This window comes from Podarcis cretensis, assembly GCF_951804945.1.
Source record: "Podarcis cretensis genome assembly, chromosome: 2".
Lineage (NCBI taxonomy): Eukaryota > Metazoa > Chordata > Lepidosauria > Squamata > Lacertidae > Podarcis > Podarcis cretensis.
Window position 1 is genome coordinate 81,700,486 of NC_137171.1, and position 26,907 is coordinate 81,727,392.

The 26,907-nt window shown below is 41.9% G+C and overlaps 1 protein-coding gene across 1 annotated transcript in view; it reads right to left on the reverse strand.

Annotated features, from left to right (window-relative positions):
* Window positions 1-805: 805 nt before the first annotated feature.
* Window positions 806-26,907, reverse strand: part of SUSD3 (sushi domain containing 3) — a 58,662-nt gene continuing 32,560 nt past the window's right edge. The window contains exons 3-5 of the mRNA XM_079965083.1: window positions 25,248-25,395; window positions 21,361-21,522; window positions 806-1,203 (exon numbers count right to left, since the gene is read on the reverse strand). Coding sequence (XP_079821209.1) covers window positions 987-1,203; window positions 21,361-21,522; window positions 25,248-25,395 — 527 coding nt within the window. The 3' untranslated portion in view covers window positions 806-986. The remainder of the gene's footprint in view (window positions 1,204-21,360; window positions 21,523-25,247; window positions 25,396-26,907) is intronic.

Consider the following 26,907-nt stretch of genomic DNA (forward strand, 5'->3'; position numbering starts at 1 on the left):
GCTTTCAGGCCAAGGATCCCAGTGTTTGTCCACAGACAGCTTTCTGGGTCATGTGGCCAGCATGACTAAACTGCTTCTGGCACAACGGGACACTGTGACGGAAACCAGAGCACACGGAAACACCGTTTACCTTCCCCCTGTAGCAGTATTTATTTATCTACTTGCACTGGCATGCTTTCGAACTGCTAGGTTGGCAGGAGCTGGGACAGAGCAATGGGAGCTCACCCCCTCGCAGGGATTCAAAACCCCGACCTTCCGATCAGCAAGCCCAAGAGGCTCAGTGGTTTAGACCACAGTGCCACCCGTGTCCCCAACTTCCTTGGACAGTCATATGTGGGAAAGGCAGGATAGAAATCTTTTAAGTAAATGGATGCCTTTAATATGGGCTAGCTGAGGTATGAGAAACTAAAAATAAAAGTTGGAAACAGAAGGTTTCCTTGGAATCTGAACAATGAAATCACATCTAAATTTGACATTTTTTTTCTTAATTAAAAATCTTTATTATAACCCCCTCATATTTATTGTGAAAAAATACATTTCATGTATTATCTGATATGCTTATAAAAACAGAGGATAAAATAACTTCGCGGTCATGTGCATTTGTCCTTGTTGCTGTCAAAAACCTTCACAGGCAGCAAAAGTACAAACTGTTAAGAACAGAGATACAGAAACATATACCGGATATACGTGTTTCCTTGTTGACATGATAGGATCACGTTCTTTTTGGGAAAGCAAATTGCAGAAATGGTTTGCTGTTAAATTCTGAGATGTACTGTTTAATTTAAAAACAAAAAAACAGAATGCCTTTTCAAATAACATTTGTCAGATCTGTTAAATCTGTCGATATTCTGACGTTTATTGTAACTGATACATGGGAACAATGAAGTGATTCGTTTCTATACAGTGTTTTAAGGCACATTCAGCAGGTATCTCTATTCACATTTGGCTTTGGTCCAGTAAATCCTTCGTTGCGTTTATGAGACTGCCTATCCAGGTAAATGAGTATCCATTGTCCCCTGCGGGTCCTTTTCATGCCCATAGACCTCGACAACGTGTATCGTACTTATGGTATGTATGGCAACGTTATGCCCCGGTCCCAGCTGTCTACCAAGTGCACTGCTGGGTTTGGCTGGTTTGCTGTGTAAATTGTTTTCTCCAAAACAGCCGGTCTCTGTGATGCCTCCAGCCCATTCGTCATGGAAGCTGGAAAAGAAAAGAAACCTTTTAAAAAATTAGATAAAACTATAGCCTTGATATAATATTGTCATTGGATTTCTCTCCCCACCCCACCCCGCCACCACAGCAGTAAAGAAGTTGTCAATAAATAGCACAGCAGATAAAAATCTAGAATACCCAATAAATATAGTCTGCCAACCAAGGCCCTGTTGTCTGGTACCACAAGACAGGGAGTTGTCCCTTCCTTGGGAGGTTCGGTTACCTCCCTCACTGTTTAGATTTGCTTATCATATCTATACATAATTTTTATTAAGTTTTCTGTTTTACAATTTAAAATACTCATTTTACATCCTTTAGATGTCAGTGACTTCCCTTCTTCTTTTTCCATGGTTCATTTTACATATCATACATCCCTGAACGTTTTACAAAAACTATACCACTCAGTATTCCATTATTGCATCCATCAAAACTTGTTTACACTGTTGAACTTCTCTTAATGCTGCCAGCGTTTTTAGCTGTATACAGTTATTTCCCATATATTCAATAAACATTTCCCAATCTTCTTTAAACGTATGTTCTTCCTGTTCTCTTATTCTATATGTTAAGTCTGCAAGTTGTGCATATTCTGTCAACTTAAGTTGCCATTTTTCTTTAGTTGGGACCTCGCTTGTTTTCCATTTTGGGGCTAACAAAACACGGGCCACTGTAGTAGCATACATAAATATTCATTCTGTCTACAGTAGATCTTACCAGCTTGCTTACACATTTATTTATAACATTCCTAGATCTTGTATTTCCACCTTGTGGAGCTCTTCGTAGATCAGGTCTGAGGACCCTTTTTCAGTCTGAGGCCTTATTCAGTTCTGGGCACCTGGTGGTAGGGGGAACCACACAGCAGTGGTGGGAGGTGCCAGAGGCAAAAGTGAGTAGAGCAACTAAATTTTACCTCCGTACAGGTAAAATTTTACATCTTTGCATGTTTCTACACATGCCTCTGTATCCTCCATCCCAGCAAGCAAGAGGCATTCTCAGAGTTCAAGGACACATTCCAGCCAGGCAAAAACGCAAGGAAGGGCAAAGCAAGGTAGTGAGGAATGTGACCTGAAGAGAAGCCTGCAGGCTACATAGGGAGGTCTGGAGGACCATGTGTGGCCTATGGGCCTGAAATTTTCCTCTCCTGTTCTAAATGGAGATTTTATAAGTTTCTGCACAGATAAAAAAACACACACATGCTTTTATGGCAGACAATTTGATGCCTGCATAAAAGCTCAATATATTTTTTAGATAATACAGTTGTACCTTGGTTTTCAAACAGAATGGGTTCCAACAGTCTGTTTGACTTTCGAAACATTCGGAAACCAAGGCAATGCTTCCGATTGGCTGCAGGAGTATCCTGCAGCCAATCGGAAATTGCTCCGGACATTCGGCTTCCGAGGCAAAGTTCGCAAACCAAAACACCTGCTTCTGGGTTTGCGGCGTTCAAGTTCCAAGTTGTTCATGAACTAAGCTGTTCAAAAACCAAGGTACGACTGTACTAGATAAATACAAGTCTTTAATAATAATAATAATAATAATAATAATAATAATAATAGGTGTGTCGTGTAGGCTACTGGAACCATATTAGAGATCCCTGAAGCTATTTTTCAGAAGAGACTTCCACTTTTTTCTCATATTAGCTTAGCACAGCCAAAGAGGAAATCAATATATTTCAACAGGAAGTACTGTAGAGGTGTGCAGATTGCTTAACAACTGCCATTCAAGGGCAACACGTTGTAAAATACACGGTTCAAAAGCAAGTACTTTGAGAAGCCACAGAAAAATCAAAGGATAAAGATTTTCCAATCAAATGTTGGAAACTGACATCCAACACAAAATGTTATTGACCTAATTTTTGACTTATAGGAATCAGCTTTGAAGAAGGGGGAAGGCTACAGCAGTTACAGGTAACATTTTCCTTTATCCCGTATGTTGTCAAAGGCACGTGCTTCCCCTATTGTGTCATATACAGAATTCAATTTTCTTGAGGTAATAATACAAGTGGTTGCAGGTCAAAAGCCAAAGTGATATAACGACAAGGGAGGAAAGGAGGCAGGAAGATAAAGATTACTTCAAGGAAAAGGTGTGGTTGCTTTCTGCATTTATATCTGATTGCTAGATACCAGGTGACACATAAAAACTACTTTTATTTTCAAGGCCTCTGTCAGGAGGAGTGTTTTAAAAAAAGAAAAAACCCTTCCAGATAGAAGCAATTTTTTTTTTTAAAGTTACATTCTCTTTACACTACAGTTGCTTTCCAACTTCTATAATTGATCCCAGAGTGATAGTGTTCTCTGAAGCTTTATGCCGGAGTCTTCAAGAGTCTTTTGGAGAGTGTCAAAGAAAACAAATGATATCTGGATAAACGATGCCCTTTGCATGTGGCTAGATAGTGTGCAAATGCCACCAAGGACTAGATATGAAAACCTTGATAAATCCGAATTGACTCAAATAACAACAATCTGACACAGTATGATTTGTCCACTGCAGGTATAGACGCTGGAAGTTGTGGGAGAGGAGGGAGATAGGAACGTGTTTTCACAAATTTTGACCCCACCTCATACACGCAAAATCTTGTTTCCCTCAGCCATATCATTGGTTCCTTTTACTGTCAACTCTTTATAGCAATCACAACTTGGTGTACAATTATATTATATGCACTTGCATTCTGTTGAAATCAAGTTACAGATAGGTAGCCGTGTTGGTCTGCCATAGTCAAAACAAAATAAAAAAATTCCTTCCAGTAGCACCTTAAAGACCAACTAAGTGGTCTGAAGAAGTGTGCATGCACACGAAAGCTCATACCAAGAACTAACTTAGTTGGTCTTTAAGGTGCTACTGGAAGGAATTTTTTTATTTTGTTGAAATCAAGGCCACTTCTGCACATCTAACTCAGTGCCCGGTTCTACTCAGTGTCTAAAGGAAATTGCCTGGCCAAATTCTTCACTTGCATCAGCATATAAAATCCTAGTAACAATTTCACCTGTTGGAGGTTAACAGACTCCCCTGTCATCATGGGACATGATTCTGCTGAAGAGATAAGCAACTAGTTGTGCATTAATGTCTGGTGCCCAGGTTGCACATCCCCACTGGTAATAAAAAGGAAAAGTCTCCACTGTGCTTGAAGGGGTATAAGGCTCATGGGATTAATGGCACATGTAGAGGGAATGTGAACATGTGATAAGATTTGGGAGCAACATGAGAGAGATCATGATATGGCAGGCTGGAAGGACTCATATGCCAGCTCTTTAAAGAGAGATGCATGTATGGGATATTGTGAAATATTGCCACACCTGGTGACTTTGATAAACATGGCATCCCTTTATCTTCCATCAGAAGGATAGTTTCTGTGTTCATAGACCACCACAAGCTTGGCTACTTGTATGAAAAGGAACTCTAGGATTTCTAAAAAAATGCCCATGGACACTAAGAGGGTGGAAGGGCTATATGTGATGTATTATTTGCACTCTTTGGCCACTTCTATCTGATTGATCATTGTTCATTCTTCTCAACACTTTGATAAGTCTATTTGGTTTTTAAAAATGCATTTCTCCAATTCATTAGTGTTCTGATCAGAATCCACATGAACACCGATATCAGCAAATGCATGCAGAAGGCTGCATTCATAAGCAGATCTGTCTTGCTGGATCAGCGGGAGGCTGTCTTATTTTGTTGTTGTGTGCAGCTTTGATCTCAGTTTGCATCCCTCCATTCATTATACAACAGATAGAAAAAGACAAGTGATCACCAGTTGAGTTCGGAAGAATCAACTTAATTCCCCTTTGTGTTGTTCCTAATGATAATAATGTGAACAGGACTTGCAATAAAAACTTCAGCACTGTAAGAAATAACAAGTATGCTCTTCTGTTTCCTGATTGACATTGGAAATTGCTTTGCACTGGAATTTCTTCTGAAAGGTGGCGGGTAGAAATTTTCGCTTGTGTTACAATACACAACATTTTGGTGGGAATAATGCAGCTGTTGTGGAAACAATAATGGCTTGAATATGACAAAGCATACAGAGTACAATGTTTGCAACAAGATTTTTAACGTAATTTCATGGTTATAATACAACTAAAATTTATCTTAATCAAAGCTTTTGGGAAGAGTATACCAAAAGCCCTATTTATTTTGAGCTGAAATACCCTGAAATACTTGGGTGAAGGCAAAATAAAAAAATTCCTTCCAGTAGCACCTTAAAGACCAACTAAGTTAGTTCTTGGTATGAGCTTTCGTGTGCATGCACACTTCTTCAGATACACTGAAACAGAAGTCAGTGAAGGGTGGTATATAAATTTAATGAATAATAAAATGATAATATTAATATCCAGAGTTCAAATCATCCAGATTTCACTAGGTGATGGCACAGCCAAAAGAAGTTCTCCTGCAACTCACAGGGGCAAATGCTCCTCCAGATTATGGAGTCCCAAGCCGTTTGGGGCTTTAACACAAGCACCTTGAATTAGGTTCCACTACAAGAAGCCCGTGCAGATCTTTAAAGCACAGTGTTCTATGATTTCATGCAGCTGTGCTGATCAGCAATCTCTCAGCTGCATTTTGCACTACCTGCAATTTCTGAACCCTGTTCAAAAGCAATCTCACAAAGATCACATTGTCATAGTCAACCCTGGCACATGGATTATTGTACTAAGGTATCCCTGTCCCTGAACAGCCAGAACTAGTAAACCAGCCAAACTGGGAAACAGATGCTCTGCACCATGAGCCTCCAGCAGCAAGGTTCAAGGATGAACCCCAGACTACGCACCGGATCCTTCAGGGGTATGCAATGCCATCCAGAAGATCATTCAAATCTCAGACCAGATCTACAACACCTCCATCTTGTCAGAGGCCAACTTCAGTTTATTGGCCCTGATCCAATTCACTGACACCCCAAACTCTGACTTAGCACTTGAGCAGCTTCTCCTGACTCTTACGGAAAAGGGAGCTGGAGCTGGATGTTATCAGCATACCAATGACACTTCATCCCCAGTCCCTTGATAATCACTTCAAACGGCTTCATAACTATCATAAATAAAACGAGGGGCAAGCTGGATCCCTGTAAGACCCCACAGCACAATTGCCATGGGGCTGAGTAAAAGTTCCCAAAGCTACTCTCTAGAATTGGTCCTGGAGCTAGAGGCAGAATGACCAGAATCTCATATCTTTTGATTCCCAGCCCACAGAGCTGATCCAGGAAGATACTATGATATTTAAGTCTGTTGCAAGATGAGGGGAATTAGCAGGGTCACACTCTCCACATCCTTCTCCCAATACAGACAGATCATCAGTCAGGATGACCAAAGCTGTTTCATGCCAAAACCAAGTCTGAAGTTGGATTGAAAAGCATCCAGCTAATTGGCCTCCTTTAAGGTGGCACTGTGGGTTAAAGCCTCAGCGCCTAGGACTTGCCGATCGAAAGGTCGGCGGTTCGAATCCCTGCGGCGGGGTGCGCTCCCGCTGCTCGGTCCCAGCGCCTGCCAACCTAGCAGTTCGAAAGCACCTCCGGGTGCAAGTAGATAAATAGGGACCGCTTACCAGCGGGAAGGTAAACGGCGTTTCCGTGTGCAGCTCTGGCTCGCCAGAGCAGCGATGTCACGCTGGCCACGTGACCCGGAAGTGTCTCCGGACAGCGCTGGCCCCTGGCCTCTTAAGTGAGATGGGCGCACAACCCCAGAGTCTGTCAAGACTGGCCCGTACGGGCAGGGGTACCTTTACCTTTACCTTTAAGTATGCCTGGCACTGAACAGCCACCACCCACCCTTTGGGCTCTCAAAGAGGATATGAAGCCTGGATAGCTCAGCTGGTGAGAGCATGAGTAACTGGGTGGAAGTTGTCACACACTTCTGGGTCCAGAGAGTGCTTCTTAAGGAATTTAACTGGGACTAAGCCCTGTTTTGTGGAAGAAAAGGAGAATATATTTTTTGAGCAGAAGCAATAAAGTTAGCACCTGCAGCCATGTTCATGCCCCGCTGGCTGCCCTATAACAAGAAAATGCTTTTGAACATAAGAACGAAGGAAGGATGCTGCAATGCCCAGCTGCAGTGATTAGTATCTGCCCGAGTGGGCCCTCTTTTCTCCATGATGGCGCAGATGTTGCTCCCATCATCTGCCAACTTCCTGAGATCCAGCCCCAGCTGCACTGCAGCAGACTGGGCAAGGACTTGGTGAAGGCAAAGGATGGAATCATCAGGTTAAAAAGAAATTCCCATGCCGTCTAGGAACACCAAGTAGCATCAAGCCTTAAAGGGCACCAGAGGACAAAAACCCTCTGAACACAGAGGAAAAAAGAGAATTTTGATATTTGTGACAAAAAAACCAAAATTTTAAATGCAGCTTAACTTTCTAAAGTTAACTTTCCCATCTTTTCCCTTATAGTACACCATCTTGAAAAATACATTTGACCCTATTTCACAAAGATTGCAACCTTTACAAAAAAAATTAACTTGCTACCAATTTGACAGCCTACTCCCTCAATTTGCCCCCACAATGCTGCTAAGTACTGAGGTGTTGAAGCCTACTCATAGCACTTTAACTGTCATATATATATATATATATATATATATATATATAGTTTAAGCACATGTAAATTCTTGGTTAATTTATGAATTTTCTGCCAAAGGATACATCAATGGCCACCAGCTTAGATGTCTTTAATAGCTGACTAAAACTTAGTGCAATCCTAAGAGCAGAAAATCTGGCCAAAGGCCTGTCTAGGCCAGCACCCTGTTCTCAGTGGCCAACCAAATGCCTATGGGAACAAGCAGGGCCTGAGCACAACAGGCCTCTCCCCACTTTGTGGTTCCCAGCAACTGCTATTCAAAGGCTAGGCCTACTGATAAGTAACTCCCTCTTCATCTGATATAACCTGTACAGTCCTATATATGTAGTTTGGGCCAGGTTCGACTAAATAGCTGTGTTAGTGGGAGCGAGCCACTGCAAAGAGTCCCACTAGTGTAATGGGACTTTCCACACGTCTCACTTCTGTCCCCCTGTTTCCTCCTCAGTACTGCTTGGGAAGGTCAGGAGGCCTGCCCAGAACACCCAACAGGAAGGAGGAGAGAGGAGATTGTTCTATCAAGCAAGCAGAAACACTTGGGCTGATGGAACCACTGCCTTAGTGTGACATTGAATTCCACACTTTACATTCCTACCATAAATATAAAAAACGGGGAGATCAGCTCCCTAATTTGACTTTGCACTTCTTTCCCCTAAATTGTGGCTATGCTTAGCTGTGACAGCAAAACATTTTTTAGCTCTTTAAGGGGCTTGTGTCGCTGTCTGTGCTAAAAGCACTGTGTAGCATGTTTATACTCTCTGTCAGTGCAGGGGTTTCACTGACATTTACCCACAGTTAACAGACAAGAGTGTTTATTTGAGGAGCAGTAAAACAAATTCAAAGTAAACTGAAGTGTGGGATGAATTAGGAAGACCTACTAATCTCTGAAACCTATTCCCGGTCAGTTAATACCTCTGCTTCCCACCCTCTCCCTCTCTTGCAACAGTCCTCTGACATAAATTCCAACCATCACTCCAACTGTCATTCTAGTCTCTCTTCTGTTTCCACCTCCCACTTACCCTTAATCTTCCATACTCCAAGTGATCTCCACCCTCTGACCCCAAACATGGTTGACTCCCTTATTTTTTGCATAGCCTCTCACAGGCAACAGCCTATTTCATTGTGTACATTTATTCCTTCCTTTCCAAATGCAGCCAAGATATTGCTGTTTTGTTTTTGTTTTCCCCCTGGATGCTCGCTTTGCTTGTTTTTGCTAAACGGGCCACTTGCTTGTTAAGAGATTTTCCCTTTTTTGTTCATAACACACAGCGCTAAAGCATTCTGAATCAACGCTTCAGAAAAGCCACAGCCTCGCAGTCCTTCAGAGGCAACTTCTAAAAATACCCAGTAAATACTTCTGTAGGAGTGCACCAATTAGCAGCCCTACAAAAAAAAAAAAGATTTTTCATGAAAATACACGCCAGCTGCTCCTAATGGAAAAAACGCAGCCTCTTACACCTAGAGTCAAATGCACAGCCTTTACAAGTCACCCAGCAATTAGTTCACTGAACCAGGGCTTTTTCCCCATTAGCATTTCAGCTAGATAAAATTGTGGCAAAGTGGGGAATATCGAGCCTTTGAAAAGTGGGATGGTGTGCAGTGTGTGTGTAGCATTCAAATCTTCTGAAAACAATCATGCCAGAAAATATATAAATATAACAATACTCAGCATCTATAGCTCTGAAGGCCAAACTAGATTAACATTCCTCAGCTTAGGAAACTACTTTATGCCATCAGATGATTTACCCATCTAGTCCAGAATTATCCACTGCTGAGGTTCTTAAGCAAAAATTGTTTACACCATCATCTGCTTAGCTGGTCCTTTAAAACTGGAAATAGTAAGGACTGGACTTTGGGCTTCTTGTATGTGATGCATAGGCTCAGCCACGGAGCTATGGCCCTGCTCCTAAAATCTTTCTCTGAATATCTCTTTACATGCTTTGGTTAAAAGTAGGAATGGCTGGGGCTCTTGTCTTTCCCACCTCCTCTCTTAAGCTAATAGAAGCTTTGGGACACAATTTCCACTGGAATATCCATTGGAGTGGAGAGAGAAATAAATTCCTCCTGCCAAGCACCAGCTCTCAAATCCAAATCACACCTGTTCCATGGCTGCTTTGACCAAAGGGGAAGAAAACATGACATTGCCAGTCTCCCACATCACACTGAGTTTGGCCCTTTAAAAAATGCATGTCTCTTACTTGAACAGACTGGATGTCTAATGCAAAACATTTTCTTTAGGTTCTTGTTTGCATTTGTCCCACATGCTCAACAGCCATTGCCTCAAGAGGTAATGGAAAGAAGAGCCATTTCTGAACACTGGGCAAGGAAAAAGCTTTCGATTTGTCAAGGGCAGATATGGGCCGTCTCTATCTGGCTCTTAAAACTCTTCCCACCCTGGTCCTTGAGTGTTTTTTGCCTAGGTGGGATGCATCCTCGAGCTCTGATCATGCCTCTTGCTTCCCTGGATGGATGGAGGGGCATGTGAAGCTGTATAGGAACTAGCCTACTGTACAAAGGTAAAAAATCACATTTGTTGCTCCACCCACTTTTGCCTTTAGCCCTGCCCACCCCGGAAAGTGTCCCTTGAGGTGAAAAAGGTTCCACACTCTTGGTCAAGGGGAACTTGGCTAGAAAAGGGAAGTGTCTGACTTTCAATGTAAGAAGTCCAGTTCAGTCTTTTCAGAAAAGCACTGCCTGTAGGCCCAGGGAGGGATTTCCTGAAGTGAATGAATGTGCAGCCAACTCCGTAACATGAGGCTTTTTCACATGACAGCCTTAGATTTCAGTGGCACAACCATGTGGTGAAAATTAGAACCGAGGGAGGGAGGACAGAGACCTTGAAAAACAATGTGTTACAATGACACTTCATTTGTTGTCTTCCAATTTCATTTGTTATATAATGGATTACAAGGCTTCTTCAGACTGCACTTACCCTGCAAATTCCTCTTTACTGCCTTGCTATTTGCAATAATTTATGTGTTCAGGATGAAGAAGAAGATTTGATTCTGTCTAATTCATTACAAAACAAATGTCCCTTAAGTGATGCACAAAGCTGTCACCCCATTTGTCAGCTTCAAGGCATGCCACATAATACATTGGACCCATGGCTGTTAAGTCATTTAGTGAATATAGATTTGCATTCAAGAACCTACTACATTGCCCAAAAGAGTTAGGCGTTTTTGATTAATGGGCCATAGGCTGGCCCTACCATTAGGGGAAATGAGGTTCCAACTCAAGCAATGAAGTAGGGGCAGGGTTTGCAGCAAAAGGCTCTTGTCCAGTCTCCTGTAGGCACCTTCAACTATTTCTGTCCACTAGAACCACCACCATCTCCCAGGGAATCACCTTAACAGAAGACCTTAACAGACTGGAGAACTGGGCCCAAACTAACAAAATGCATTTCAATAGGGACAAATGTAAGGCTCAGCATTTAGGCAGGAAGAATCAGCTGCACAGATATAAGATGGGGGACACTTGGCTTAGCAGTAGTACATGTGAAAAGGATCTACGGCTCTTGGTGGACCACAAATTTAACATGAGTCAACAGTATGATGCAGCAGCAACAGCAGCAAGGGGGGGGGGAGGTAATGCAGTGCTCCAGGCACCTGGCATCTGGCCCCAAAAATATTGCACAGATGGAAATGTGGCCCATGGACTGAGGTCTTCCCAACCCTGGTTTAATGCGATATACAAACCAGGGCAAAGTGTGCAGAGCATGGACTCAACCTAAGACATGCCTTTTCATAACACATGAATGGAGCCATAGGAGAATGACAGAATGGAGCCAGGAAGTGTGGCTTTGCTCATCCCTTCATATCCCTGAAACTGAGTGAGGGCTATAGTAAAACAGTCTGTGCTCCGCAGAGATTAGCACAGAACAGAGACAGAGCCGTAGCTAGGTGATCATGCGCCCCTGGCAGAACTGTCCAGATTACACTCCCTAGGGAATGTGGCACAGAAAAAAATAGGGGGAAACAGGGCGCCCGCATATCATATAAATACCCTCTATTTAAAACATTTTCTTAAGAGGCAATAATTGATATTTTTATTTATAGACATATTTATGGAAATATTTTTAGCAGATTTTGCGCCCCCTCCTTGCCTGTGCCCCTGGCGGGGGCCTTCCTCACCACCCCCAAACTATGGTAGATTCTGAGATTTTAGTGAAACAGACTGTTGCATGACAAGTATTTGCTGCTTTATATATTTTATTTGTGTGTTTAAATTGAAAACAACTGTCCTGCTTAGTAAACAAAATGGTACAAATTCCAGAAATGTAAATATGGACTGCATATTCCTCTAATCTCAGCACTTCATTACACGCAGGTGTCTAAAATTAAAAGCAAGCTCTTAATCCTTTTGACGAAGTGCCTTAGGATATAATCACTGTGTAATTAGCTTCTTAAGTATATGTAAAACCCCTCAAAACTCAAAAATTGATTAAGTAGCCACTAGACTTTGTACCAAACGTACCATTTCCCGTGTTTTTTTACAGGTGCATCACACTAGTTTAAAGCTAGCGATAAACTATACAGTAATTAATTGAATTTGCTGTGGTCTATCCTGCACTCTTTTAAAAGCCAAGCTAATGTTTTCACTAGAATCTGCTATCAAAAGTAATTTTAAAAAATATCTCACCACCATATGAAATGAGAGGTTTTAATTTATTTGTTTATTCTATTCTTTTGTTTATGTTATTTATGTGCTCCCCAATGACGAAAGGTTCTCTGAGATTTTAAAGGGTCTACTCTGAGTATGATTTATTTGGCTGTCCCCAATATAATACAATAAAAAGACAAGAATGTAAAACGTGGCATTAGAACTTCAGGTAAGATCAGGAGCAGAACAGAGAGCGAAGAAGAAAAATCAACAAAGCTAAAACAGAGTTGAAAGTGACAAGATTTTTTTAAAAAAAGCAGTGGCACCCCGTTTACAAAGATCCTTTCACTTTTAGCCACCTGCCAGTTCAGTGGGCTGAGACATTTTAATAAAGGCCTCAGGTGAAGACCTCAGGTTTGGGCAAGGAAATGTGGGCTTGCAATACATAGCTCATTTCCGTTTTTGTATGTCAAATAGAAATGGGACACGTCCATGCCCCAGTCACAGATTTGATCCTAAGGAGGGAGCTAAACACTGGAAAGTTGCCACTGCAGCCATTCACACTGTTGTGGTCACTGGCATCCATCTGTCTTAAGAGGCAATGGAGTGTGCCTCCGGGGATGAAGTCAAACCACTGCGTTAGCAGCACCAGGCTCCAAGCCTAGGCAAGTGTGTATGGAGATCCTGAGCTGCCGAGATGACAAGACACCCCTTTTGGCCTCACTGATGTGGTCCGAAAGAAAGCAGAGCATGTCGCAGCAGCTTGGCTGGAGGTGCCAGAATAATGCATACAAAGCGCCATCCAACCATCTCAGGGACTCCACTCTGGAGTGGTGTAGGGCAGGCATAGGCAAAGTGGGCCCTCCAGATGTTTTGGGACTACAACTCCCATCATCCCTGATCCTGAACACGGGCTAGGGATGATGGGAGTTGTAGTCCCAAAACATCTGGAGAGCCGAGTTTGCCTATGCCTGGTGTAGGATTTACTCCTCAGCCTTTTTTCCCTCTCCCAATGAAATCACACAATGCAGCAAAGATTTAGGATCAGAGTTTTCTTGACTGTTGGGCCCACTATTGGTCTTGTCCACTCCATCTGCCAGAGCCTGTCTTTGCACGCAGGGCAAATCCCTAACTAACTGAGTGTTTGAGACCCATCAGCGACCCTCACCTAGTTTAGCAGGCCAGTCAAAGCCATTCCCGGGGTGTGGCTGCTATCGCTTGCTGGCAGCTTCTGGGAGCCACAAGTGAGACCTGAGTGCAGGGTAGGAATCAGAAGTGGACAAACTATCCCAGAAGGAGCCTGACCTGCCCCACCAGAGGTACTACTCCATCCCTAACACCCCATACACCCCACCATTCACACTAACCACATTTTAAAAAAGCAATTCCACCAGAAAAAATGGGGGCCTAAAAGGAAAAACAATGTGCAGTTCCAGGGATGGCTACTAGAAAACAGGAATGGTTGGTGCATGGTGGAACCTAGCAGTAGGGTTCCTGCTTTGCAATCAGCAGGTCCAGATTTCATCCTTGGCATCTCTAGTTAAAAGGATCAGGCAGCAACTAATGAGAGAGACCGGTGCCTGAGACCCTGGAAAGTGGCTGCCACTCACAGCAGACAACAGATGGAAGAAAAAGTCTGACCTAGTACAAAGCAGCTAATGTGGTACTGCTGATGCCAAGATGACCCCCAAGGAGATCCCCCAACAGCTTAAGAACTGTTAAGAGAGCTCCCTGTGCTATGTAGACCAGGGTCTGCAGGCTAGGGGATTTCCCGTAAAATGTTGCAGTGCATGAACACATATGTTGATGTACTTTCCTGTGCTGCAGCACAAGGCTGTGCTGAGCAAAGCAGTGCCCAGGATTGGCCTGTGAGTCAGAATCAGGCATCCATCAAAGCAGAGGAGCTGAATTGAATGTACCGTAATTTATTTGCATTATCTCCTCCAACCCTCTCAGCCTGAGTGTTATTGCAACATGCATCCGCCATTTAAACTGTTCACTCTCTTCCAGCTACTAGCAGCAAAAAAAGCAGCAGTAATAAATTCAAAAACAAAGAGTGGAATATCCGACAATAAAAACAATTGCTATTATGGGGTAGCTTACAGAGCTCAGCTCCCTGCTGCTCTAAATAAATCTCCTTCCCAGAAAAATTGCAGACTGCGCCTACACTCTTTATTCAACCAAATAAAACCTCCACAACAAGTAAAACGACTCCTTAAAGGTAAAGGTAAAGGTACCCCTGCCCGTACGGGCCAGTCTTGACAGACTCTGGGGTTGTGCGCCCATCTCACTCTAGAGGCCAGGGGCCAGCGCTGTCTGGAGACACTTCCGGGTCACGTGGCCAGCGTGACATCGCTGCTCTGGCCAGAGCCAGAGCCAGAGCCAGAGCCGCACACGGAAACGCCGTTTACCTTCCTGCTGGTAAGCGGTCCCTATTTATCTACTTGCACCCGGAGGTGCTTTCGAACTGCTAGGTTGGCAGGCGCTGGGACCGAGCAGCGGGAGCGCACCCCGCCGCAGGGATTCGAACCGCCGACCTTTCGATCGGCAAGTCCTAGGCGCTGAGGCTTTAACCCACAGCGCCACCTGCGTCCCAATAAAACGACTCCTTAAAAAACCCTAAATGAGGAGTAGACACACTGCCTTCATGGGCAGCCTTCCAGGGGCTGCAAGCCAGAGGTAATGGGGCAACCGGAGACAAAGAAGTGGGCAGGGCAAGGAAGGGGACTCTGGTTTTTGGATAGGGGCTGCATTTGTTTTTGTTTTTGTTTTTAATAATAATTTTTATTAGTTTTCCAATTTTAAAACAAAACAATAACAACGACATAAAAACATCCACCAATACAAACAAACACACAAATATAAATTCTTAACCTCATTTTCATAAGCCTCCTTTCTCGGACTTCCCCATACCTCACCTTTTTTTGCATCCTTATTTTACAGTTTTTCAGCAACCCTTTTAGCCAATTAAATTTAAATTTGTTATCTTTCTCAATTTCACCTTAAATAACATTTTCAGCTACAATTCTGCATCTTCCTTCCCCTTGACATTTTAGCACTCTTCAATAGTATAACAGTTCTTAAGATAAGCTTTGAACTTCTTCCAGTCTTCCTCCACCGTCTCCTTCTCTTGGTCACGGATTCTGCCAGTCATTTCTGCCAGTCCCATAAAGTCAATCACTTTCGTCTGCCATTCTTCCAGTGTGGGGAGTTCTTGTGTCTTCCAATACTTTGCTAGAAGAATCCTTGCTGCTGTAGTGGCGTACATAAAAAAAGTCCTATCCTTCCTTAACACCAATTGGCTGACCATGCCCAAGAGGAATGCCTCTGGTTTCTTGTGAAAAGTACATTTAAGTACCTTCTTAATTTCATTGTAAATCATTTCCCAAAAGGCTTTAATCTTTGGGCAGGTCCACCAAAGGTGAAAGAAGGTTCCTTCAGTCTCATTACATTTCCAACATTTATTATTGGGCAGATGATAAATCTTCGCAAGCTTAACTGGGGTCATGTACCACCTGTAAATCATTTTCATAATATTTTCTCTTAGGGCATTACATGCCGTGAATTTAATACCGGTGGTCCATAACTGTTCCCAGTCAGCAAACATAATGTCATGTCCAACGTCCTGTGCCCATTTAATCATAGCTGATTTAACTGTCTCATCTATTGTATTCCACTTCAGCAACAAATTATACATTCTTGATACATTCTTAGTATTGGGTTCTAGCAATTCTGTTTCCAATTTCGATTTCTCCACCTGGAAGCCAATTTTCCTGTCTTGTTTAAAAGTTTCCATTATTTGATAATAATGAAGCCAATCTCGCACCTTGGGCTTTAATTTCTCAAAGCTCTGTAGTTTAAATTCACCGCTTTCTTGTTCTAAAATTTCAGAGTATTTTGGCCATTTGGATTCCATATTCAGTTTCTTCACCTCCTTAGCCTCCATAGGTGATAACCACCTAGGAGTTTTATTTTCCAACAAATCCTTGTACCGAATCCAAACATTATATAATGCTTTCCTAACAATATGGTTTTTAAAACCCTTATGAACTTTAACCTTGTCATACCATAAATATGCATGCCAACCAAACCTATTATCAAATCCTTCCAAATCCAGAATATCTGCATTCTCAAGAAGTAGCCAATCTTTCAACCAGCAGAAAGCTGCCGATTCATAGTACAGTCTCAAATCCGGCAGGGCAAACCCCCCTCTTTCTTTAACGTCAGTAAGTATCTTAAATTTTATTCTGGGCTTTTTGCCCTGCTAGATAAATTTAGATATATCTTTCTGCCACTTCTTGAAGCAATCCAGTTTATCCACAATTTGTAATGTCTGAAACAAAAATAACATTCTAGGCAATACATTCATTTTAATCACTGCAATTCGGCCTAACAAGGAAAGCTTCAAATTCGACCATATTTCTAGATCTTTCTTTACCTCTGTCCAACATTTGTCATAATTATCCTTAAATAAATTCACATTTTTAGATGTCATGTTAATCCCCAAATATTTTACTTTCTTTGCCACCATTAACCCAGTTTCATTTTGGAATCTCTCTCTTTCAACATTTGTTAAGTTTTTTTCCAGGACTTTAGTTTTTTGTTTATTCAGCTTGAATCCTGCCACCTGGCCAAAGAATTGAATTAACTCTAAAACTCTTTTTGTACTAGTGTCTGGCTCTTGTAACGTCAATACTAGGTCATCTGCAAATGCCTTCAATTTATAATGTTTAGCTCCGACCTGAACTCCTTTTATCAGCTGGTCCCCCCTGATCATGTTCAACAAAACCTCCAGGACTGATATAAAAAGTAATGGGGATATCGGGCACCCCTGCCGTGTCCCTTTTTCTATGGATAGTTCATCAGTAACCACATTATTTACAATTAACTTAGCCTTTTGTTCAGAATATATTGCACTTATACCATTTTCAAACCTTTGGCCTACCCCCATCCCATGGAGATTCTTCTTCATGAACTTCCAAGAAATATTATCAAAAGCTTTCTCCGCATCCACAAAAATCAGGACTGCCTTCGTGTTGATATTTACAGTTAGCAGTTCCATAATATCAATTATGTTCCTTACATTATCTGATAAGTGTCTTCCTGGGAGAAAGCCTGCCTGGTCCTTATGAATCTCCTCCATTAACACCCTCTTCAGTCTTTTTGCTAAAATGTCAGCAAATATTTTGTAATCCACATTAAGTAATGATATAGGGCGGTAGTTCTTGATCTGGTTTTTTTCAGTTTCAGTCTTTGGTATAAGTGTGATAAAAGCTTCTTTCCACGATTCAGGTGCCTTTTTCCCCTCTAATATTTCATTACAAACCTCCTTAAGCGGCTGTATTAACCATCCTTTCAATGCTTTATAATATCTGGAGGTTAGTCCGTCTGGTCCTGGAGATTTCCCTAGTTGCATGTTTTGAATGGCACCCTCCACTTCTTGGTCTGTTATTTTCTCATTTAAAATCAACCTACTTTGTTGCGAAATTTTTTGTAATCCATATTTCTTAAGAAAATCTTCCATGTCTCCTTCATTTTCTGGCCCTTGTGAATATAATCTCCTGAAATAACTCTGAAAACAATTACTAAGCTCATTTAGTTTAAAAATGTTCTTTCCATCCACCTCCAAACTTGTGACTGTATTTAATTTCTGTCTCTTCTTCAGTTGCCATGCTAGAAGTTTCCCACATTTATCCGCTGATTCAAATGTCCTCTGTCTCATTTGTTTAATTTTCCATTCTATCTCCTGGTTCATCAATTCCATATATTGCATCTGATAAAACTTAATTTCTCTCAGAATCTCATGAGACTTTGGTTTCGACCTCAGTTTCTTTTCTCCTTCTTATATTTTTGCAAAATCTTATCCTTCCTTTCATTTTGTTTCTTTCTCTTTAAAGAGTTCTGTTGTATCAGAAAACCTCGCATCACGGCCTTACTTGCGTCCCAGATCACTCTTTTCTCAACATCTGTCCTCAGATTTATCTCAAAGTAGTCCTTCAAGGTTTTTTGGGCCTTTTTGTAGATCTCCACATCTCTGAATAGGGTGTCATTCATTCTCCATCTGAAGGATCCAGCTGTCGTTAGTTTCATTTCCATCTTCACTGCATTATGGTCGGAGCATGTCTTTGGGCAGATTTCCACCTTTTTTATCCTTGGAGCCATTCCACTAGTAATCCATATTTGATCTATTCTTGTCCATGTCATTTGTGCCTCTGAAAAGAATGTTCCCTCTCTCTCAAGAGGGTTTCTTGTTCTCCAGATATCAATCAGGTCCATGTTTTCAGTCATTTCAAAGAAGGTCTTAGGTAGTCTCCCATCCTTAGAGACCACCTGTCTTTGTGCTTTATCCATGTTTGTCGAGACCACGCCATTCATATCTCCTAGTAAAATCACCTTATGATCCAAATAATCCGTTAATGTCTCATGCAGTTTCTTGTAAAATTCTGCCTTCCCTTCATTAGGTGCATAGATGCCAACTATCAAGATTTTTTCTCCTTGGATTTGTATCTCAATTGCCAAAATTCTTCCATGTTCATCTTTAAAGATAAATTTTGGGGCCAATTTTTCCTTTGCATAGATCACCACTCCTCTTTTCTTGACTTTATCTGATGAAATAAATTCCTGTCCTAATCTTTTATTTAGAAGTAATCTTCTATGTGCCCTTGTTATGTGAGTTTCTTGTAAACATATCAAATCCAATTGTTCTCTTTTCAAAATATGAAAAACCTCACGCCTTTTTCTGGGAAGGTTGAGCCCATTACAGTTCCAGGTTAAAAATTGCAGAGACATTATTGGTTAGTTGCCTCCAGCTGCTCCCTGCAGCTGGTCTTCCTCCAAAGGTGATTTCAGTCCAAATGTCAAGTTTCCAAGGTCTGCATCAGAGGTCAAGTCAAGGGCTCCTTTCACAAGGTCCTCCTCGTTTCTGTCTAGGAATCGTTCTTTATCTTGCACTGTTCTTATTTTGACTTTTTTCCCTTTGTAATTAAAAGACAAGCCTTGTGGAAATTCCCACCTGAAAGGTATGTTGTTCTTCTTCAGCAGGTCAACCAGATTCTTAAAATAAGTTCTTACCTCCAGAATGTATTTTGGGATATCCTTGTAAATTTGAACAGAAGCATTTCCAATCTGAAGAGTTCTCTGGTAATGTAAGTTTAAAATTTTATCTCTTTCCTCTTTGGATCTCAGAGTTATCAGACAATCCCTTGGAATCTTCCTGCCTTCCCTTCTGCCCAATCTGAAGGCGGTTGTTATCTTGAAATCATCTCCCTCTGAATTTACCTGCCAAAATTCTGATAACTCTTTTGTGAGAAAGTCCACTAGGTTGTCCCCTTCACTTTCAGGGACCAGCCTAAATTTCAAATTCCTCTCTTTCCTCTGCATCTCCCACAAAGACACAAAGATGGATAGGGGCTGCATTTGAGTCACACAGGTCAGCAGTTTCTACATACAAATTTCTCCATCTGGGCAAGCAGCAGGGACACATTCCTGCCAAGCAAATTCACTTCAGGATGGTGTGCAGCAGAGCCGGTGAGGAACGTGGACTAGGAAAAGTGCTAAAGACCAGTTAATAAGGCTTGGCAGGATGGAATTGGCCCAAGGTTCCCCACCAATGCCCTCAATGGAAATGAAGGCATTGCCCTACTGTTGTTATCACTCAGGGGTACTAAAGACTGGCCTGCCTCCTTACCAAGAATGGAAGAAGAGGCAAATGACATTAGTGTTTTTTTTAATATATTGCTTTAAGTTGGGGTCATAGAATCATAGAGTTGGAAGAGTCCACGAGGGCAGGAATCTTTTGCCCAACATGGGGCTCAAACCCATGACCCTGTCGCATGCTCCACCAACTGAGCTATCCTATATTCCCTCATAAGCAGTCTTCTGGTGGCTGGAAGCCAGAGGCAAAAAATGGTGAGAGCAACAGAGGTTTCCATACACCTCTCCGAGAGGCACTGCCAGAGTTCAAGGACACATTCCAGCCATGCAAAAGCATGAAAAATGGTTTGTGAAAGGGCATGGCCTGAGGAGAGTTCCACCACAGGCTGGGCAGAGATACCTGGAGGGTTGCATTCAGCCCAGGGGGCTGAGGTACCTTTAATTATTCTGAAGAGACAACCAGTTGGCTGGTTAGTGCTCCTGTAGGTCAGATAAGTATGGAACAAGGAGATGACCCAAATGAATGCAGTGGCCTCAGAGAGATATCAACAAAAGTTTGCCGCCGCCCCCCAAAGAATCTATCCAACTTTGCTCTATCAGATTTTGTATTCCCTACATCATAGTAAAGCAAAAGTGAAATGCTGCACCAGATTTTGATTTCCTCCCAGGAAAGGAGAGAAGCATTGAGTGAATGGGTGCAGATTCCATCAGCACATACACCTCGAATGGACTTTGCATCCCATGAATTGGGTGTGCCCATGGCCCAGGGAAAGCAGAACCTGATGTGTTCAGATGACACTGGTGGTTACAAAAGGTAATAAGGCTGCACTTTCTGTTACTACATCCAAATCAGATTCACTGACCAGTTTGAATTACATAGCCCCAATGTATACACAATCAGGACTATAGCTTCATACTGTGTTCTATGTTACATTATCCCAAATAAGACTGCATCACATAGGTGATATATATTAAGTTAAACCAGTAAATCATGACATGTAGACAAAGACTGGAGGCACGATGCCAAGAATGATCAAAAGTTTTCATTTTGAACTGTTGTTTTTTTTGTACGGAGAACAGAGGCATTTTAGCACTATCTGAATGGAGCCCATAGAGTCAAACAATGTATATGATAAAGGGCTTTGTATGAACACCAGAGAAGTCAGTCATTTGCCGCTATCTAGTACAGGGGTCCACAGACCTCAAGAATTGGTTCAGACCCTGATTTGGCAATTCAGCAAACAGCCCACCTCAGTCCAAGGTACTTTGTAGACTGTTCAATGTGTTAAAGAGTTTTGGTCTTGTAAAGCTGCATAACCCAGTACCCTGGGCTACCTTACCTGCAGAAGCCTCGGTTGTCATACGCCATGTTACTACCATCATCAAATACTGGCTTATTCTTTATTTTGTTATTGTTGTTATTTCTGCCTTTAAAACCAAAGTAAGCTGCTTGCATGTTTTCCAGTTCTTCACTTCTGAGCTGGTACCATAGTTGCATATCCCTGTAAAAATGGACACAGAGGAAAGGATAAACATGGGCGGCAGCAGTGTCGTTAGCCAGGCAGGTGACTGAGCTAAAAAGGTTTCAGTAGCACAGGCAAAGAGCAAAGCAAAGCAGAGTTTCAAAGGAAGGACACCCAAATATGAAGAGCACCCATGAAAAGAGACCACGTGACATCAACAGGCAGAAAATAAATAGGAAACAGTATTAAATCTGCAGGGGATACTTTCAATTTTTTATTTTTACTGCCATTCCTCTTTTTCTGCTACTGCTTTAGAAAGTATACACCCATCATGTAGACATGTATGGGACTGTGAATGAGTGACAGGGGGATGGGGAGCTTTTCATGTTCCTTGAGTTCTTGGTAGCTTTTGACACCATCAGTCACACTATCAGGACTTCTGGAACAGCTGTGCAATTTGGACGTGGGTGGTTTTATTGTGTGTATTTGCAATTGTAGCAAACAACTAATAAATCTGGTAAATAATAATACATATTATTAAATAATATCAGGGTGGGTAAAGGTGCCATTTGGGAAGCAGGAAGTGTTTAAAATATGGTAAGAGCTTGTTACAGTTGCTCTGTCCCAGCTCCTGCCAACCTAGCAGTTCGAAAGCATACCAGTGTGAGCAGATAAATAGGTGCCGCTGTGGCGGGAAGGTAAACAGCGTTTCCATGCACAGCTCTGGTTTCCATCATGGTGTTCTGTTATGCCAGAAGCGGTTTAGTCATTCTGGCCACATGACCTGGAAAGTTGTCTGTGGACAAACACTGGCAACCCTCGGCCTGAAAGCGAGATGAGGGCCACAACTACATAGTCGCCTTTGACTGAACTTAACCGTTCAGGGGTCCTTTACCTTTCAACTTTTAAGAGATTGTGAACATGACAATGGCTGAGAGCAGAGCAAGCTGCCACGTGCATTAATGAAGTGTCATTGCAGACAGACAGATGGGACAACTTTCACCAGAGTTCCAATAGCCACATTTTAAATTACTTTTAGAAACTTTTACTGCGGTTTTCTGCAATAAACGCAGGAAAGCTGCCATCACAAGACAAACTTCTGATTTTGAAGCAAAACAGTGTTTTGTTTTGTTCTTTTTACCTTTGGCATACAAATTAAACCCACCCCCAAAAGAAGATCTTTGTGTGTGTGAGGAGACTGCTTGTAGTGGATAAGAATGGGAAGGATCCAGCAGGGTACTAAGGATCCTTAGTATCTAATCCACTAAATGCTTGCATAAACAAGAATTTAGCATTTGGGAAAGTCCAATACAATTCTCAGGAGATCTAAGAACAAAAGACAGGTGTCAAAAACCCTTCAATTATATAATATGGAAGCACTAGTATTTCAGAAATTAAAGTATAATTGCCATTATCTGCCTTCCTGAACAGCTCTTATATAAACAAGCTGTGCTGCTGTCACTGGCTGTTTCCGGCTAAAAAAAAAATTTGATTGGTTTCATGGCTTTCCTTCTTTGACATTAAAGCACTGACAACCCACCTGTTGCCCTCTCACCACAGGCCATATTTGCAGGACATAATACTGATTAACTTCCTCCTCATACATAATAGTTAAATCTTTAACAAAAGGGACACATCTCTCACCCCTCCATGGTTCAGTCAGGTGATAGAATTAAAAGTCTGTTCTTTTTCTTGGTAATATTTGTGAGTTCTTTGCTTCTGCCCTATCTACATTATTTAAAAATCAAGGTGTGTTTGTGGCCTTTGTACGACCCTCACAAATAGCATTGGAGATTATAAGAAGCTGGGCTACACATAACATTTGCCAGCTGGAGATGCCACTGTGTTTCCCTCCCCAGCTACAAAAATTGTATACAGAAATTACACTCCACGTCTCTTGAAGAATCTCACACCCCTCCTCTTTCCCAGGCCATACCCCTAAACTTTGGGCCCCTCCTTGGGTATTTCTTTTTTTTAAAAAAAATATATTTATTTATTTTTACAGAAAAAGAAGAAACATCAAAAACATACAAAACAGCAAAAACAGTCACCAGTATACATCAAAAAAAGAAAAAAAATTAAAAATAAAAACTCTAATTTTTAAATTCATGTTTACAAAACTTTTTTTCTTGACTTCCTCACGCCTCCCTTTTTTGTGTTCCTCTTTGTCCAATCAGATACAGCAAATCCTTACCCTCTTTCAAAACTCATTTCTAATTATTGTAATCACTTCTATTATGTCTCCAATCTTTCCTCCTTATAATTAAACACCTTTAACATATTGTTTACTTTTGACATAATATAACCTTGTTCTTTCGCCCTTTTTCTATTACATTTTTGCATACTTTTTTAACACTGTATCACTAATGCCATATTGTTTTTATATCCAACATCATTTTAGCATTCATAAACTTTGCAGTGTTTCTGCAGATAGTTCTTAAACTTCTTCCAGTCCTCTTCCATCGCTTCTTCTCCCAGGTCTCGGATTCTGCCAGTCATTTCTGCCAATTCCATGTAGTCTATTACTTGCATCTGCCATGCTTCCAAGGTGGGCAAATCTTGTGTCTTCCAGTACTTTGCGATGAGTATTCTTGCTGCTGTTGTCACATACATAAAAAACGTTCTATCTTTCTTTAACACCAATTGGCCGACTATGCCCAAGAGAAAGGCCTCTGGTTTCTTAAGGAAGGTATATTTAAATACCTTTTTCAGTTCATTATATATCATCTCCCAGAAAGCCTTAATCTTCGGGCACGTCCACCAAAGGTGAAAGAATGTACCCTCAGTTTCTTCACATTTCCAACATTTGTTATCAGGCAAGTGATAAATTTTAGCAAGCTTGACTGGGGTCATGTACCACCTATAAATCATTTTCATAATATTCTCTCTTAGGGCATTACATGCCGTAAATTTCATACCGGTGGTCCACAACTTTTCCCAGTCAGCAAACAAAATGTTATGACCTATGTCCTCTGCCCATTTAATCATAGCTGATTTAACTGTTTCATCCTGAGTATTCCATTTCAACAGCAAGTTATACATTCTTGAGAGAATCTTAGTTTTAGGTTCTAACAATTCTGTTTCCAATTTCGATTTTTCTACCTGGAAGCCCAATTTTTTGTCCATATTATAGGCCTCTCTTATTTGATAATAATGAAGCCAATCTCGCACTTTATTTTTTAATTTCTCAAAACTCTGCAGTTTCAATTTATCTCCTTCTTGTTCTAATATCTCCCAATATTTCGGCCATTTGGCCTCCATATTGAGTCTTTTCAGAGCCTTTGCCTCCATGGGTGACAACCACCTTGGGGTCTTACTTTCCAGTAAATCTTTGTACCTTATCCAGACATTGAATAATGCTTTCCTGACAATATGGTGTTTGAAAGCTTTGTGCGCTTTGACCTTGTCGTACCACAAATATGCATGCCATCCAAAAGCATTGTTAAAACCTTCCAAGTCCAAAATGTCAGTGTTCTCAAGAAGCAGCCAGTCTTTCAACCAGCAGAAAGCAGACCCCGTAGCATGGGAAACCAAGGGAATCTTCCACTTTGCACGTCCATACTACACCAACAACAACATTGCAGAGGGTTGGACTAGATGGCCCTTGGGTCCCTTCCAACTCTACAATTCTAAAAGTACAGCAAAAGTCTCAAAGAAAATCAGCAGTAGAACAATAGCATGCTGTCTCTCGTATAGTTGAGCCTTCAAGTTACCTCTCTTAAACCTTTCCCCTGAAACGACTTTCCCTGTCAAACATGACATACCTTTGAGCTCTTCTTCTCTCACTTTTCTTAACACACTTGATAAGACAGCAGGTTAAAAAAGCCATCGACATCAGCAGAATAATGGCGCAGCTCACAATGGAGGCAATGACGGCAACTTTAAATCCAAAGGTTTCGTATTTGGATACGGCTGCAATACAGCAAACACAGTCAGAGATTGACATCCGCCCTGATATCTACCTCCTTTGTATTCCTGCTAATGAACCCCTCACTTTAGTATGTGCTGACAAGTGGAGTGTTTTGGCTTCAGTTCAACCTGGGAGCATCTCAAGGCAGACTATTTAAAAGCGTCCTATTTATAAGTGAGCAATGAAATACTCACAAGTAACTTGGCACAGTAACTAATCCTGCGGAGAAGAAGAAGAACGGAAAAAGGAGAGAGAGGGAAGCACTCTGTCTATATGCACAGCTTGTGGCACAGGCCTGGCACCAGGGACTGGCACTGTCAGGCACCCTGCCCAGAACCGTGCCTCAATAAGGGTCCCGTCGCCAATTCCTGGAGTCTCCTAGTTGTGCTACTGCCCTTCCTGCTGCTGAGTGTTCACCTTCCATCTTCAAGAAAGCAAAGAGCATGCAAAGAGCATGTACCTTGTCTTCTTCCTCTAGAAGGCAGTGCTGATTGGGCCCAGAGGGAACAGCCAACAGCCAACCAATCAGCAACAGCGGCAAGAAGAGAAAGTTAAAGTACTCAGCGAGGAGGGCACTGATAGCATATTTTCCAATATAGCCCAACAAATTCAGAACTGACACGGCCAGGGCTGGCCTGAGGCAAAAAGGCAAGATGCCTTTCCATGAACAGAAGTTGACTGGACTGGCAACTGAATCTTACTTCGGCACTGGTGATGGGATAGCATCCCCCATACACCTGAAGCAGCAAGTCAGCGTAGGCAGTTCATGACAAACATACATCTCTGCTTTCCGACAGAGCAGAAGGGACAGGTGGCTCAGGAGAAGCAGGCAGCTGCCACTGCTGTCCCACAGCACCTGCTGCCTAAAGCAGTTGCCTCATTTGGCCTAATGGGAGGGCCAGCCCTGGGCGCTGTTGTGGCACGCCAATCCAAACACAGCCTACCGGTTAGGTCTTTGCAGCCTGTTCAGTGCTAGATTGTTTCTTTATTCTTTCAGTCCTAGGGAGGGTGGTGTTGGGGACACTAGGATGTTTATGAAGCCCTTGGTCGAACACCACATAACTGGGTCGCATGCTGTACAATCTTGAATCAATACAATGCATGCATTTGAATTTTTAAAGGAATGACATTAACAAATCCTAGATCTACAAAAAAAATGGGTGGGGGGGAATGACAGGAGGCAAACCTATAAAGAAGTTAATGGTTAGGACAGCTCTTTAATTCAATTGTATACTTCACCTGGCAGCTGATATTTAACGGGTTACGTTTATGGATAATAGTGTCAGGGTTCATCTTCCAAGCAAGCAAAGCTATAACGCTGCCCAGGGTCACACTTTTTCAAGTCTAAGGAGGTGCAAGAGATTTTCCGCCATCAATGCAATATTGGTAGACATACTTATGATGCTTCAGCACACCAAAGAATAGGGAGCAGGAAGGATCAAGGGACAAACAATAAGAAAAGTGATACTCTTAATATTAGAAAGGAACATGTGTATGTAACAGGGCTAGCTGTG